The sequence below is a fragment of the Periophthalmus magnuspinnatus genome, chromosome 9, assembly GCF_009829125.3.
Source record: "Periophthalmus magnuspinnatus isolate fPerMag1 chromosome 9, fPerMag1.2.pri, whole genome shotgun sequence".
NCBI classification, from domain to species: Eukaryota; Metazoa; Chordata; class Actinopteri; order Gobiiformes; family Gobiidae; genus Periophthalmus; species Periophthalmus magnuspinnatus.
The window spans coordinates 15,298,090-15,311,884 of NC_047134.1; the positions used below are offsets into that span (position 1 = coordinate 15,298,090).

A 13,795-nucleotide genomic window follows, 5' to 3' on the forward strand; every position below is an offset into this window, starting at 1 on the left:
TTCTCATCAAAGGGCTTGGGTCTTACTGATCAGGGTGGGGTACTGCGCATGCGCGGTGTGTCTTTGTGGCCCGGCTCCTTTTGGATACCTGTCTGGTTTGTCTTGGGTCTTGGGGTCATTTTCCCTTTTTTTTGCACGTCCACTTTCCTCTATACATCCACGGTTCTCTCTGTTACTCTGTACACCTGTTTTTCTCTTGATATTATCTGAAATCGCTCAGGGCGTCGACAGCCACCAAGCAGAGCATCCATTCATCCTTTCATTGGCTTCTGAGGTTTCCCAGTTTTGCTAGCTTCGGATTAGCCAAGAGGACAGCTGTGTAGAGGGATTCTTAAAAATGTCTGGTTACCAAGGAAAAAAGAACATCCCTAAAATCACAGTGAGTATTTGAAGATCCACTGTTTTATTGGTATATTTTGACAAGCAAAATCCCTCATGGTTAACCTAAATGCTAGCCTGCCATCCATTCTTCGAGCTCCTGTCACCAGCTCTGATTCAGTCACACACCAAAAGGCAGATGCGGTCCGATGGCTCCTGTTACTTCCTATTATTGTGTGCTGAAAAGTGTTTAGAAATCACTACATTTTTGATTATTTTTTCATGCACCGAGCTTAAATGCAGTCACCATCCTTGCCTTGTTGTAAAATATCACCAACAGCCTACCACACTTAAATAATTTACTCCCAAATTGTGACTTTAATACAAATATTATTTTAACCTAAAAAAAAAAAAAAAAAAAAAAAAAAAAAATTGTTGTGTGTTTAGTTGTGTAATAATGTTATACCCACCATGAAGTAGGTCAGAGTGTGCAGGTCATACCAAAATCCTTCTAAGAGAATTCCCATTGCAAATTTGACTTCCTTTAATTTTTAAAGTTGTCAACAAATGAACAAATGAAATGTGCATATATTTTATTGTCACAAATCCAGCACAACATCATTGCAACACTAGCCTGTGCGCTTTCGTCTTGGTACAATTCGTTGAGTACTGAATGACATGTATAATTCGTCTTTAATAAAGTCTGAAAGGGTCAGAGTAAGTCTTTGTCCTTTCAGACAGTAGTTCTTTCTACAAAGCTGTGGTCCTTTTGTATCAAGACAACTGTACACAGTAGTCACACTTAGTACTGTAATTTAATGGATTTCTGCTGGAGGTCAACTCATTCCTAAATATTCATGTTGAAACAGCTCTTAGTAGTCTATATTGATCCTTGTTCATTAAACAGTAACATGGGTAGTGTGACATTACATTTGTGGTATAATAAATGTATTTTTGTGGTCTTACTGTTAAATAATATTCATTTCAGAGTGACCGTCTCCTCATCAAAGGAGCAAAAATAGTAAATGATGATCAGTCTTTTTTGGCTGATATTTATATGGAAGATGGCGTTATCAAGTAAGTTATGTCCTTTTTTAAAATAACATTGTTAATCATTATTGCCTTGTCAATAATTACAAACATTTTATTTTTAAGGCAAATTGGTGACAACCTCATTGTCCCTGGAGGTGTCAAGACAGTTGAGGCTCATGGGAGGATGGTGATGCCTGGAGGTATAGATGTGCACACCCGGTTTCAGATGCCCGATCGAGGCATGGTTTCAGCAGACGACTTTTATCAGGGCACCCGTGCTGCTTTAGCTGGAGGAACCACCATGATCAGTATGTGAAAAACAATACACACACCATGGACATGTAAAATTGCTACTGAGAGTGTGTAATATAAGTGTTGCATCTGTTTTGTGTTCTTTAGTTGACCATGTGGTGCCAGAGCCTGGCACTAGTTTGCTGTCAGCTTTTAACCAATGGAGGGAATGGGCTGACAGCAAGTCCTGCTGTGACTACTCTCTGCATGTGGATCTCACGGACTGGAACAAGGGGACCCAGGAGGAGATGGAGACCTTAGTGAAGGATCATGGTACCACTATAGTAATCCAATCCTTCTGAATTCAGATATTGCCTTTCTCTTAAATCTCTGTCTGAAATCCTTCTCACATGTACCGGTAGCTTTTGCCTCCCTCTGTCCAGTAGTTTTTTTCTGTATCTAAACAGATGCTGCCTTGCCATAATGCCCATGAGCTTCGTTTTTGCTTGCTCTGTTTCTTGCTTTATTCCACCTTTGGCTGTTATATCTTTAGGTGTCAACTCTTTCCTCGTCTATTTGGCTTATAAGGATGTTTTCCAACTTTCTGACTCCCAGGTAATTTGTTTCTTTTTGGGCTCAGCACCACTTTGTGTTACTTACGCTGTTATACCTTATTCATAATGACTGCTTTGATATTACTAAATTGTTTTTCTTCTCCTTAGATATATGAAGTGTTTAGTGTCATCAGAGATTTGGGAGCCATTGCACAGGTGCATGCTGAGAATGGAGACATTATTGCAGAGGTAACATAAAAACTACATTTTTGTTGAATAATTTTCATGTATTTTACTACAAATGGTTTGGTTTTATGTAGGAGCAAAAACGTATTTTGGAACTTGGTATCACTGGTCCTGAAGGTCATGTGCTTAGCCGCCCTGAGGAGGTACAAATATACTTATATTCTCAATTTATCAGAACTGCCTTAACCTTTTGGATGTATCTACCACATCAAGTGAACACCCAAAAGAGAGTCAAAACATCCATTGAACACGAGTTACCTTTTTCCAAACCTGTCTCATAAGGCACAGTGTCAGTCAATTCTGACAACAAATCATTGCCAGTGTTACCTCTGACCCTTGTTATCTGCAGGTAGAGGCTGAAGCAGTTAACCGCTCCGTCACCATCGCCAATCAGACCAACTGTCCTCTCTATATCACCAAGGTGATGAGTAAGAGTGCTGCTGATGTCATTGCCCTGGCAAGAAAAAAAGGTCTGGTTCTTATTTACAACTATTTCTATTTTTTGTCTTTCAATTGTCTGTATTTAGTCTGATGTTGTGCACCTGTCCCTGCCCCATAGGTGCTGTGGTTTATGGGGAACCAATATCTGCCAGCTTGGCCACAGATGGTACCCATTACTGGAGCAAGAACTGGGCTAAGGCAGCTGCCTTTGTCACTTCTCCTCCGCTGAGCCCTGATCCCACCACCCCTGATTATCTAAACTCCCTCCTGTCATGGTTGGTGCTCAAAGTCAGAATCTTAATATGGATATAATACATTTGACTTTTTCAGCATGTATAATATTCTTTGATGTAGTGGGGACCTGCAAGTGACTGGCAGTGCCCACTGCACCTTCCATACCTCTCAGCGTGCCATAGGAAAAGATAACTTTACTCTCATTCCTGAAGGCACCAATGGCACAGAGGAGAGGATGTCTCTGATCTGGGACAAATGTGTGGTAAGGAAATTAAGACATACATTTGAAGTCTTATAATGGCCATAATGACCTACATGTTCAGTTTCCTTGTCTCATAAGGCCACTGGAAAAATGGATGAGAACCAATTTGTTGCAGTGACCAGCACAAATGCAGCAAAGATATTTAACCTTTATCCACGTAAGGGTCGTATTGCTGTCGGCTCTGATGCAGACCTTGTGCTCTGGGATCCAGATGTCACTAAAATAATTTCAGCCAAGACTCACAACCTGGTGAGAATTGTAACCAATTATTATTTATTTGTGTGTTAACATGTTACAAATAAGTCTTTCTTCTTTCTTCCTGACAGGCAGTGGAGTATAACATATTTGAAGGTGCAGAGGTGCGTGGTGCTCCTTTGGTTGTTATTAGCCAGGGCAAAATTGTTCTGGAGGATGGAACGCTTCACACAACTGAGGGCTGTGGCCGCTACATCAGCCGAAAACCCTTCCCTGATCAGGTGTACAAGAGGATAAAAGCCCGGAGCAGGGTAAAGATTTTCTGTATGGTTGTAATCTGCCTCTTTCCAACAACTATTACTAATTGTATGAACTTGCGGTTACTATTAATCTGTAGCTGACAGAGTTGCGGGGTGTTCCCAGGGGCCAGTATGATGGCCCTGTGTGTGAGGTTACTGTGACTCCCAAAGTGTCTGTGGTTTCATCTGTGAAGATGTCACCCACAAAACAGGAACAGCAGCCACAGTTCACCCACCATCCTGTACGCAACCTTCATCAGTCTGGCTTCAGTTTGTCTGGTGAGTCCAATGGCGACATAATATCTTAACTCCCATAAGCTCTTTTAACTTGATCTCTTTGTAGTTAATGACATTTCTCTCTAATTATCCAGGAGCTCAAATTGATGACAATGTTCCCCGCCGTAACACCCAGCGCATTGTAGCGCCCCCTGGAGGAAAGGCCAACATTACTAGCCTCGGTTAAGCTCGTACTTCATAAGGCAGGCAATTCTGGGCCCAGAGGTCACCTTGCAAGTGTCGTACCATATTCATTATTTTGCTACAACCTCTGAGCCTCCCTGCACCCCACTGACCAACTATCTTTAAGTTTTCACATAGATTTAAGTAATTATTTATACTTTGATGTCACATCTGAAATGATTTGCTTTTTAAATTTGTATATGTTTACATGTACGGTCTGCACTGTTGTGTTTGGCTCCAAAGGGGATATAACATTTTAACAGCACCACAGTTTTGGCAGATTTTTCATGTCCTTAATTTTTATTAGAATAAGCATGTTGTCTAAAAGCTCCCTTAGTTCCCTTAGTAATCTGAGTTTTAATGTGTACTGTTTTGTTACATATGATCTGTGCAGCTAGACAATTCATCTGGGTCTTCCCTTTGTGTCTTTGTGGCACTTCCTCACTTTATTTTTGTTATATTATTTCTTTGAGATTATTTAGTTTTTATCTAATGTTTCTGTGAAATGCAATGTACATTCTGCACTCAAAGGAAAAGAAAGGGTTTTAAAAAGCTGTGACTTGTTATGTGGAAAAAACTGATTCATAAGCTTTGAAAATGTTCAGAAGTGAATTTAATATTTTTGTCTTTTCTTTATTTGTCAAGAGCCTCCATTCTTCCTTTCAGATCACTTTACAAACAAAAACCTTACAGACAAAAACAACAAAAGCATGATCCAGTGTCATCTTGTAACCACTTTGCTCTTGGTGCTAAACCACACTGAATAAAACCACTTTAGTATATAGTCCTGCCATGCCATTCCAAATAGTATTATGAGCTAGCAACTTTCACTTGTGCTGGTTATAACTGTATTTTAAAGTTTTTCATTGAACTGCCTGCCGGCTTTGTTGTATAAGATATTGATAGCACACTGTACGTATGAAGGCTCTGATAAGAAGTGAGACCTCTATAATGGAGACCTGAAGAAGCTCTTGGTGTGTGTATATGTCCACAGTGTGCTGATGATGTGTCCACTGTTCTGTGTTTGTGTTGTGAATGAATTTTATCTTTTCTCATTATACGTTTCCTCTCTGATAGTAGCTACACGCACCAAACCACAAATTGTGATCAAAGTCTTCACAAATGCACCATATTATGTAAAAAAAAATATTTTATCTGTCATTGCTTTGTCAAGTGTAGGGTTTGTACATGAAGCTATAATGTGAAGTGAACAATGACAATGGTTATATTGAGATGCACTCTTGTTACTTTCCTCCAGATGGTGTGATACTGTTGGATATTGTTTTGTAGGGAAACAGGGATGTTCTAAGGGAAACCAACTGCTATGTCCACAAACCAGCCCTATCTGTGTGAACTTCAGTGGAATAAAACACTTAAACCAACCTTTTTTTGCTCACATTTTTAGTGCATTTCCAAAAAAAAAGTTGGATGGGTTGAATCAAAGCGTAGTTAGGTTAGGTGGTGTGATAAATTGTTTAGATGACAGCAGTAAAATGTGTAGACAATTGCTTTTAAGTTGGTACTTGCATATTTATCCCTGTGCCATTTAGGCCTATGGGTATTTTAATATGCAGATGGACTAACTGAAGTGACTTACTTTAGACAGCCAGTAGGTGGGAGCACAGAGTCATTATTATTATTCCTCAAGACTTCATCAAGTTTCCCCCACAGCGGTAAAACAAACTGAGCAAGACTGAGTTTCATGGCGAGTGCGCACGTCCTCTAAAGTCTGTGATGAGTTGGAGCGACGCCTTTGGCACAGAGACAGTTGTCCAATTAGGAGTTTGCATGATGAGCCGAGCGTACTGATTAAACAATGGGAGAAAAGGGGGGTCCTGATATTCATGAGAGCACTGGGGTTGAAAAGAAACATAACATATAAAGCAAAGTCCCCCCGGGAAGTGTGCAAACATGAGTCATCAGTGCGAGGCTTTCAATCATGTGGAGCAGAAACCACAGACCTGGATCACACCTGTTTCTTAATATAGAGCATCTCATATGAAGCAACTGTGTGAAGGAAGTAATTAAGGTATTCCCCAAAGAACAGCATTTATTGTGTTGTTTATTAGACCTACCCTTAACCAATAAATGTTCAACAGACAGGTTTAGTGTAGCCAATAATATGCCTGGAGTCCAAATCACAAAAAGGCAAGCTCTAAAATGGTTAACTTTTGTGTAAAAATGGGGAAAAATATCTGAATAATACTACAAAGTGCATTTTTTGTCATCCATTTCTAACTTCCTCCCATCACACTACTGAAGACTGAAGAGCACTGTAGAGTAGACCAGACATTAACATTCCTATAACTTCTTTGTCAAGGCCTTTCTCACACTGCAGTGGGCTAAATCTGACTGATACCCCAAGGTTACTGATCTAATTATAATATTAAAGCATTTGAAATATGAGCTTTCTTTATAGAGCGTGGCATCAGTGTTTGTCAGTGGGGCTTGTGTGTGAGTAATCCCGTGCACCACTTTTTCCATACAGAGGTAATCTAAATGAATTGTCTCCTCTTATGTAGAAGCAGTGATATTTTGTCTTTGTCAAGTTTGTTTTTTCTTCTTACATGAATGAAGCTGGCCTAGTATATACCATATTTTAGACAGAGTAGCCTACCTTTGTTACTTTTTTCTCAGTGACAGTTACATAGCAATTTAACTTGGTGCTTTCAGTTTTAGCTCCACCATCCTTTTGTACTTTTAACTTAAGGATCAAAGATGTGAGATGGACACAAAGACGTGAGATAGACACAAAGATGTGAGATGGACACAAAGACATGAGATAAACACAAAGATGTGAGATGGCCACATTCACAAATATCAGTCTCTTTTTCCCTGCGTTAGTGAGACTCCCCATGTGGAAAGCCACGGATGCCTCTCCACTGCAAAACTAAAAGCGCAAAGGGGTGGATTGGTTTAATGACACTGACTTGTCTCACCTCCCTCTCACCTCCACTCCGGGAGTACATGCTGGTAGGACAGAAGAAGTAGAGCCCCAGAAACCAAATCGATAGTGTTGGCAGACCGACCCTGTCCTCTTGGCCTTTTAATGTTTTGCAAGAACAGAAAGGCTCTCTTTTGACTGGACCTCACAGCAGAGAAAATGGTGAAAAGGAAATAACATCTACGGCCAATCTCTAGTGTGGTTACAGAATAATAAAACTAAAAAGTGACACTATACTTTTTATGCCATATAATGTAACCTCTGTAACCAGTCATCATTGTTTAAACAGCTAAAACAAGATGCTAAAAGGTCAAAATGAATCTTTGTCTTCCTGAATGGGTATTTTTACATCATTTGACTGTGCATGGCTTTTGTAATGAGACATCTCTAAATCTGGAGGATTTTAAGAGGCTTGGGACTGATCAGGATTGAGGTCAAAACCCATAAGATCACATAAACCTCATATTAGTAAATTAAAGGCAGCCAGCTGGCAGTAATACAAGGTACAAGAAAATGAGGTAATCCTGGTCTTATTTTGGGAAAAATATAAATAAAAGACCCCAAAGCAAATGAAAAAAAGAAGAAAAGAAAATGTCAAGTTTATTGGTTTTGAGATGGCGTAGATTTACTGAATGATTATTCTACAATGGCAGAAACAATGGCCACCACTTCTCATACAGTTTACAACATCATGCAAATCACAATGGCTATAGCAATTGTCACATTTTATACACTTTAAAAGTGCATAATATTAATCTAAAATAATCAAGATTTTGATCAGTTACAACCCACAGAATACATTTTGAACCTAGAAAGTTAAATACAATTTAAAGTTACAACATTTTTCTAAACTTGCATTTGTTATGTAAACAAAGTATTCATTGTGGCATATATCACATACCAGTACCACTTCATGGAATGGGGTTACAGCAGAGAAAAGAGGGACACCACATACCTGACATTACTGAGAATGTAAACTCTTTTGTAGAGGAAATAAATAAAGTACTCCATAATGAATGCATTCAGACTAATATTGTTTTGCAGCATTCAAGGGCCATAAATCATGAGGATGGCATCCTTCCCTTTTTAAATAGAAAGTGTGAGGTTTCCGGTCACAGTTCAAATCATCCACATACACAGTGATCACAGCTATCCTCTGTCATAAGCCAAGTCTGACCTTGAAAATGAAGTCATGACTAATAGATGAAGGATTATATTTGTTATACTGGGTCTCCTTTCTCCGACAGAGAGAGTTGATGGATTTTGATGGTGGGAAGATTTGTAACCACAGGGGTTTTGGTACAGTTTGTGTCCTGTTCGACTGCCACACCATTAAAGATACAGCAGCATGTTTGATGAATGCTTTTACTACATAATTTGGCCACTTTTGTTCTCTTTGTTTCGGCCCGACCAGTTCCACTTGTGGGACTGCCAGAAAACACCTTCCAGTCTCTGATGTCCCTGGAGGAGGGAGTTCTCGATAGGGCTAGAGAGGATGAAGGGCTGAGGCGGGATGGGGTGCGATTATTGTCCAAACCCAATGAATTTGGTCGACCCTGGGGACCCTGACACTGGGTTAGGTTATGCACCCTCGGAGGTTCCTTTAAGCAGCCGAGTAAGCTCTGGAAAGCTTTTTTGAACTCCTGGTTGGAGCAAGGGTAGATGATGGGATTAATGCAGCTGTTGAAGTAGCCCAGCCAAAAGGTGATCTTGAAAACAGTGTCTGAGGGTCTGTAGGCAGGAAACATGGAGCCTGTATTAACAGGAAACATACGGTGTCAGTGGCCAAAGATATCTGCACAATGTTTGGAAATTGAGACATTTCAGCAGATCTCCTGGATGCCATTGTCAGAATGATAATTGCAACCATTCAATTAAAAAAATGTTAATTACAATATGTTAAATAAATGTATTGATCAAATTAATTGTGAATAAAGTCAAATGAGAAATAGATCAACAAAAACTGAAGCACTCAAGGTTCCATAAAGGGCTTTTCAATGTTCCACTAACATTATCAGTATGGACTCCTTATAATGAGTAACGATTATGTTCATTTTACACATCAGTGGCAGAGATGGTAAGCATCCACCCTCAGATCAGAGGGTCACTGGTTCAAATTATGATCAAAGTATTTACATTTTGAATTCTGCGTACAAAGCACACTAACTGGCTACGCTAGTCCTGGCAAGAACATCTCACAAATCACCATGTAGCAAAAGAAGAGGGAGTGTGGAACCAAAAACACAGTGTCACACACTTTGTCCATTTGTTCAGGTGACACTAAATTGATTCAAAATGTCTTCCACACAGACAGTTCCTTGACAGTTTTTAATTACAACCTCTTCATTACTGTACAGATTGATTGAGAGGAGTTGTGAATGGGTTTCTAAATAAAGATGCAGAGAAAATGACTTAATGATGACATTACATGCACAGCTGTGTCACTTGGAGGAGATTCATTTCTTACATTAAAATAATTAAACAACCCACCCTTCTGCGTCTGAAATATATTGCCTCTATTTTCAACCAAGGAGAAAATGTTATTGCTCTCTTACAACCAGTTCAGTTTATGCTATACACTAGACAAATATGAGATACAGCAGATCACAGAACCAGTACATTTTAAAGAAGAGAGTCAAAAAGAAGATTAACTTTTACAAAGACAAAACAAGGTTATATGGCAGTTTTAGGTATCTGCATATTGACAAAAAAAAAAAAAAAAAAAAACGACTTATTTGTGTTGTCAGCTTGATAAACAGGGAGCATATGTTGGATTGTAAACAAAACGTGTTATCAGAAATTGGCTGAACAATTTCATGGAAAAAGATAAAACAACAAAATTCCAATAAAAGTTTGTTTTTCTCTTGAAACCACTTTTCAAATGTGCAGTCTTGCTTTAATGAATAACACTATTTTTTGGTGTGGATCTGGATCATTAATCACCACACCAAGTTTTAAGAAATTCTATTTGGAAATATAAGATCAAAACCACTAACATACCATAACAATACCATTGAATTAAATATACCATGTTATCTTAACCATTAGGAGCAGGGACAGTACCTTGGTAGTTATTGGTTTGCCAACACATATTAGTAGACTATAACTTTAAATGATTTTCAATGTTTTAGATATGGCCACACAGGAAAGCACATATCCAGAACAATGCTTTACAGCTTCCATCTAAAAATATCATTGCCTACATGTGCGGTGCCAATATTAGTAATGGAGAAATGGTAAGCTTCTTTCCCAGTGAGTTTTGCCCTCCACAAAATGGTATCAGCTATATTTATGTGCATGAGAGCGTGCCCTAAACAGAAACCTACAGGGCTTTATAAATGACCATGCATGCACTTGGTTTTGGATTTCCCTGACTTCACATACCAACCCCATTAACACTAGCTTACATTAAGTTACAGTATGATTCATACAGTGATAAACTTGGCTAAAAACTGGCATAGTTATGTAAACATTAGCAAACATAAGACAATGATAAAGGAACTACTGATCCATATAGAAGTGGGTAGTAATCAGCTACAATAAACTTCTTAAACTCAGTTATACTACTTGCCTTTACCATAGTTGTACTTACACTTACAATTACTCTTACAATAATTTCAGTTTAAATAATATTTTTGTAAATACATTTTCTCGGGCCACTACATTTCACTTTTACTTCAGTAATACTATATTGAATGCTCTTAGTTTAATACAATGACTACTCACCTGTCTATATAGTGTATATAGTGCATAGGTAGCAAAACCATGTCACTTGGCTTGCAGGCTTGTTTCAATCAAACTTAATGTCCCTCAAAGTCCAAAGAAACTGGATCAGGTCTGTCAACTGTGTGATGGCTGCATCAGTCATTCCTGGACTGACATTGTAATGAAGTAAATCCAAGACATGAAGATCAATCCAAACCTTCTGTACAAAATAGGTGAAATTCTGTCCTTTTGTTTGGACATGAGGAAACCAATGGTGTTGTCAGAAATCCAGAAAGATTTATAACAGCTATTATTGGAGAGGGGCTCTAATGGATATTTCTACCTGTCTGACTCAGAGCTGTTACTACACGGCACACACCAGGTCACACAAAAGCTGGAGTAAAGAGTCACTGAGGACATTTAATTAACACAATATGAAACGATTCAGCTCAGCAGCACTTAAAGGCAGCATCAATTAATGGATGCACCTGCAAAATGAATTGCATTAAATGTTTTGCTTAATAAATCTAACTCATAAGGATTGAGACTGTGATGTGCTCGGAGAACAAAATATTAAGTGAAAGTACAATTGATTCTTAGTTAGAGTGTTAGGCCATGTATGTCCATTACAACAACAACAACAACAACAACAACAAAATACAACTACTTCCACCACCACCACTACTACAACTACTACTGCAGCTACTACTACTATAACAACTACTACTATTACTACTACTCTGACCCAACCTTTATGGTCACTGCTACAACGGGACAACAGTGCTACTATTATTAGTACTGTTAACATTGTGAATAAATGTCCACTTGTGCAAATTCAACAATCTTTGAAAAACTGTATTGCCATTTTTTTAATCATAATTGTGCATGCACTAGATATCCATGTTTATTTTAGTTGAATGAAAAAAATTGGTAATCTATGTAAAATATTTTCATGAATGTATGTACTGTATACCCACCAATTGGCAGCACTAGAAAGAAGGGAAGCCAGCAGAGCACGAAGCAGCCCACCACGATGCCCAGGGTCTTTGCCGCCTTCTTCTCTCTGGAAAACTTCAACAGTCGGAGGGCAAAGTGCTTACTGCATCTGAGTGCTTCATCTTCAGACACTGTGGCATTGCCTCTGTGTATCCGGAGGATAACATGCTCTGAGTGGGACTTCTCTGTCTTTTGACCCTCTCTTAGACCCTGGCTCTCCCTATGGGCGACCACGTACACTCGACAGTACATGGCCAGAATGATTACCAGCGGGAGGTAGAAGGAGCCCACAGCTGAGAAGATGGCATACCCCGGTTCCTCTGTGATCTTACAAATGGTTTCATCCTCTGGGGCTGGCTCCTTCCATCCAAACAAAGGTCCGATGGATATTATGACAGACAGCACCCAAAGGAGCAACACAGCCAGCAATGCCCGGCGCTTTGTCATTATTGCTGGGTATCTCAAAGGGTAACTTACTCCAATGTAACGATCCACTGAGATGACACATAGACTCATGATGGAGGCAGTGCAGCAGAGCACGTCTACAGCTGCCCAAATATTGCAAAAGACTCGGCCAAAAACCCAGCGGTCCAAAATCTCCAAAATGGCAGAGAAAGGTAGCACAGTGGAGCTGATGAGCAGGTCAGCCACAGCCAGATTGACGATAAAGTAATGCGTTACTGTCCTGAGGTTTCTATGGCACGCCACTGAAAGGATGACCAGAATGTTTCCCACAACAGCAAACAAGATCAGACCTCCAAGCAAGACGCCTAAAACCACGGCCTTTACCACGTTAAACTCGAGGGCTAGAACCTGACTATTATTACTGCTGCTTAAGGCGTTAGGAGAGGTGAGAGGCGCTGGGGTCATATTGTCCAGCAGAGGGGACCTTGTGTTCCCATAAACCACACTCTCCACCAAGGCAAAGTTAAACAGCCCTATTTGTGTTCAAGACTACAAGGAGAAATACAGAAAAATTGGGACATTGACAAACCCGCCATTAAAGTAATGATGGCATTAAGTCGCTATTGTCAAAACATAATTTGAATGATGTTGCTGCTGCTACTAAATGAGCCATTGTGTCGGCGATGTATAAAGAAAACAAAAACCTCTTGAATGCAGGGCTTTCATATTTGACAGAAAAAATCTTGTGACAGGCAATCCATGTTTCAAATGTTACCTGTTGTTTACTAGTGAATGAGTAAGTAGCACATTATCAAACCAAAGGCAGATGGGGCCACACATGCAGAAACAGCTTTGCACAGCTTTGGATCGACAAAATCTAGTGTGCCAGTTCATTTTTCAAAAAAAAAAAAAGAGAACCAAAAAATCACTTGATAGCAGGAGAGCAGCCGTCCGTGGTATATTCCAGATGAAAGTAAGGGCAATTTGTGGAGGAGGAAGTATCTGCAAAAATAACACATAAAGAAGAATGATTGTACCAAGGCTAAAACATAAAATATCAATTCTTGTTTTTTTGTTGTTTTTTGTTTTTTTCTTTTAGTTGTGTAGGCTTCCTTTGAACAGTATTGTGTTATTATTAAAGATTGTGGGCGACTAACTGCAGTTGTGGAGATCAATGTGACCACCGCCTCATCGTGTGATTATCGACTGAGCGCTGAGGAGACGGGAAGCGGAAAGCATTGTTAGCGCTGAACAAATGGCTATTTAGTTCAATGGTAACTGTTCAAAAGTGTCTTACAAATTAGTGTTGAAATTAGTCAGGATCAGGTATAGAGCACAAAAGTAAAAAACACAACATATTTTTCATTGTAGGACAGGCTACTACTGCATGGCATATAGCAAAATGTGGGCCTTTTGTCCGATGCTAAATATAATGAATGGAGTTGGACAGTGGGGATGTTTGAGTGAATCTGAC

The 13,795-nt window shown here is 39.4% G+C and overlaps 2 protein-coding genes across 2 annotated transcripts; one reads left to right on the forward strand and one right to left on the reverse strand.

The window, feature by feature from the left end:
- Positions 1–26: 26 nt before the first annotated feature.
- dpysl2a (dihydropyrimidinase like 2a) lies at positions 27–5,651 on the forward strand. The gene is made up of 14 exons (XM_033973167.2): positions 27–379; positions 1,307–1,395; positions 1,474–1,658; positions 1,750–1,914; positions 2,135–2,196; positions 2,304–2,384; positions 2,456–2,524; positions 2,731–2,851; positions 2,941–3,097; positions 3,177–3,318; positions 3,397–3,567; positions 3,645–3,824; positions 3,911–4,091; positions 4,184–5,651. Exons 1-14 carry the CDS (start codon positions 338–340, stop codon positions 4,273–4,275), a joined length of 1,737 nt encoding a protein of 578 aa, XP_033829058.1. The 5' UTR covers positions 27–337; the 3' UTR covers positions 4,276–5,651.
- Positions 5,652–8,226: 2,575 nt separating this feature from the next.
- On the reverse strand, positions 8,227–12,798 carry adra1aa (adrenoceptor alpha 1Aa). Its single transcript, XM_033973014.2, has 2 exons — positions 11,898–12,798; positions 8,227–8,968 (listed from the first exon to the last, which is right to left on the reverse strand). The coding sequence occupies exons 1-2, from the start codon at positions 12,784–12,786 to the stop codon at positions 8,436–8,438; spliced, it is 1,422 nt and encodes a 473-aa protein (XP_033828905.1). The 5' UTR covers positions 12,787–12,798; the 3' UTR covers positions 8,227–8,435.
- Between the last annotated feature and the right edge of the window lie 997 nt (positions 12,799–13,795).

Excerpts from the sequence above, each read along its gene's own strand:
- dpysl2a (XM_033973167.2), top strand. The coding sequence starts at position 338 with ATGTCTGGTTACCAAGGAAAAAAGAACATCCCTAAAATCACA. Across the intron at positions 380-1,306 it reads AGAACATCCCTAAAATCACA|AGTGACCGTCTCCTCATCAA; the intron begins GTGAGTATTTGA and ends TATTCATTTCAG. Across the intron at positions 2,852-2,940 it reads TGCCCTGGCAAGAAAAAAAG|GTGCTGTGGTTTATGGGGAA; the intron begins GTCTGGTTCTTA and ends CCTGCCCCATAG.
- adra1aa (XM_033973014.2), bottom strand. The coding sequence starts at position 12,786 with ATGACCCCAGCGCCTCTCACCTCTCCTAACGCCTTAAGCAGCAGTAAT. Across the intron at positions 8,969-11,897 it reads CTTTCTAGTGCTGCCAATTG|GCTCCATGTTTCCTGCCTAC; the intron begins GTGGGTATACAG and ends CTGTTAATACAG.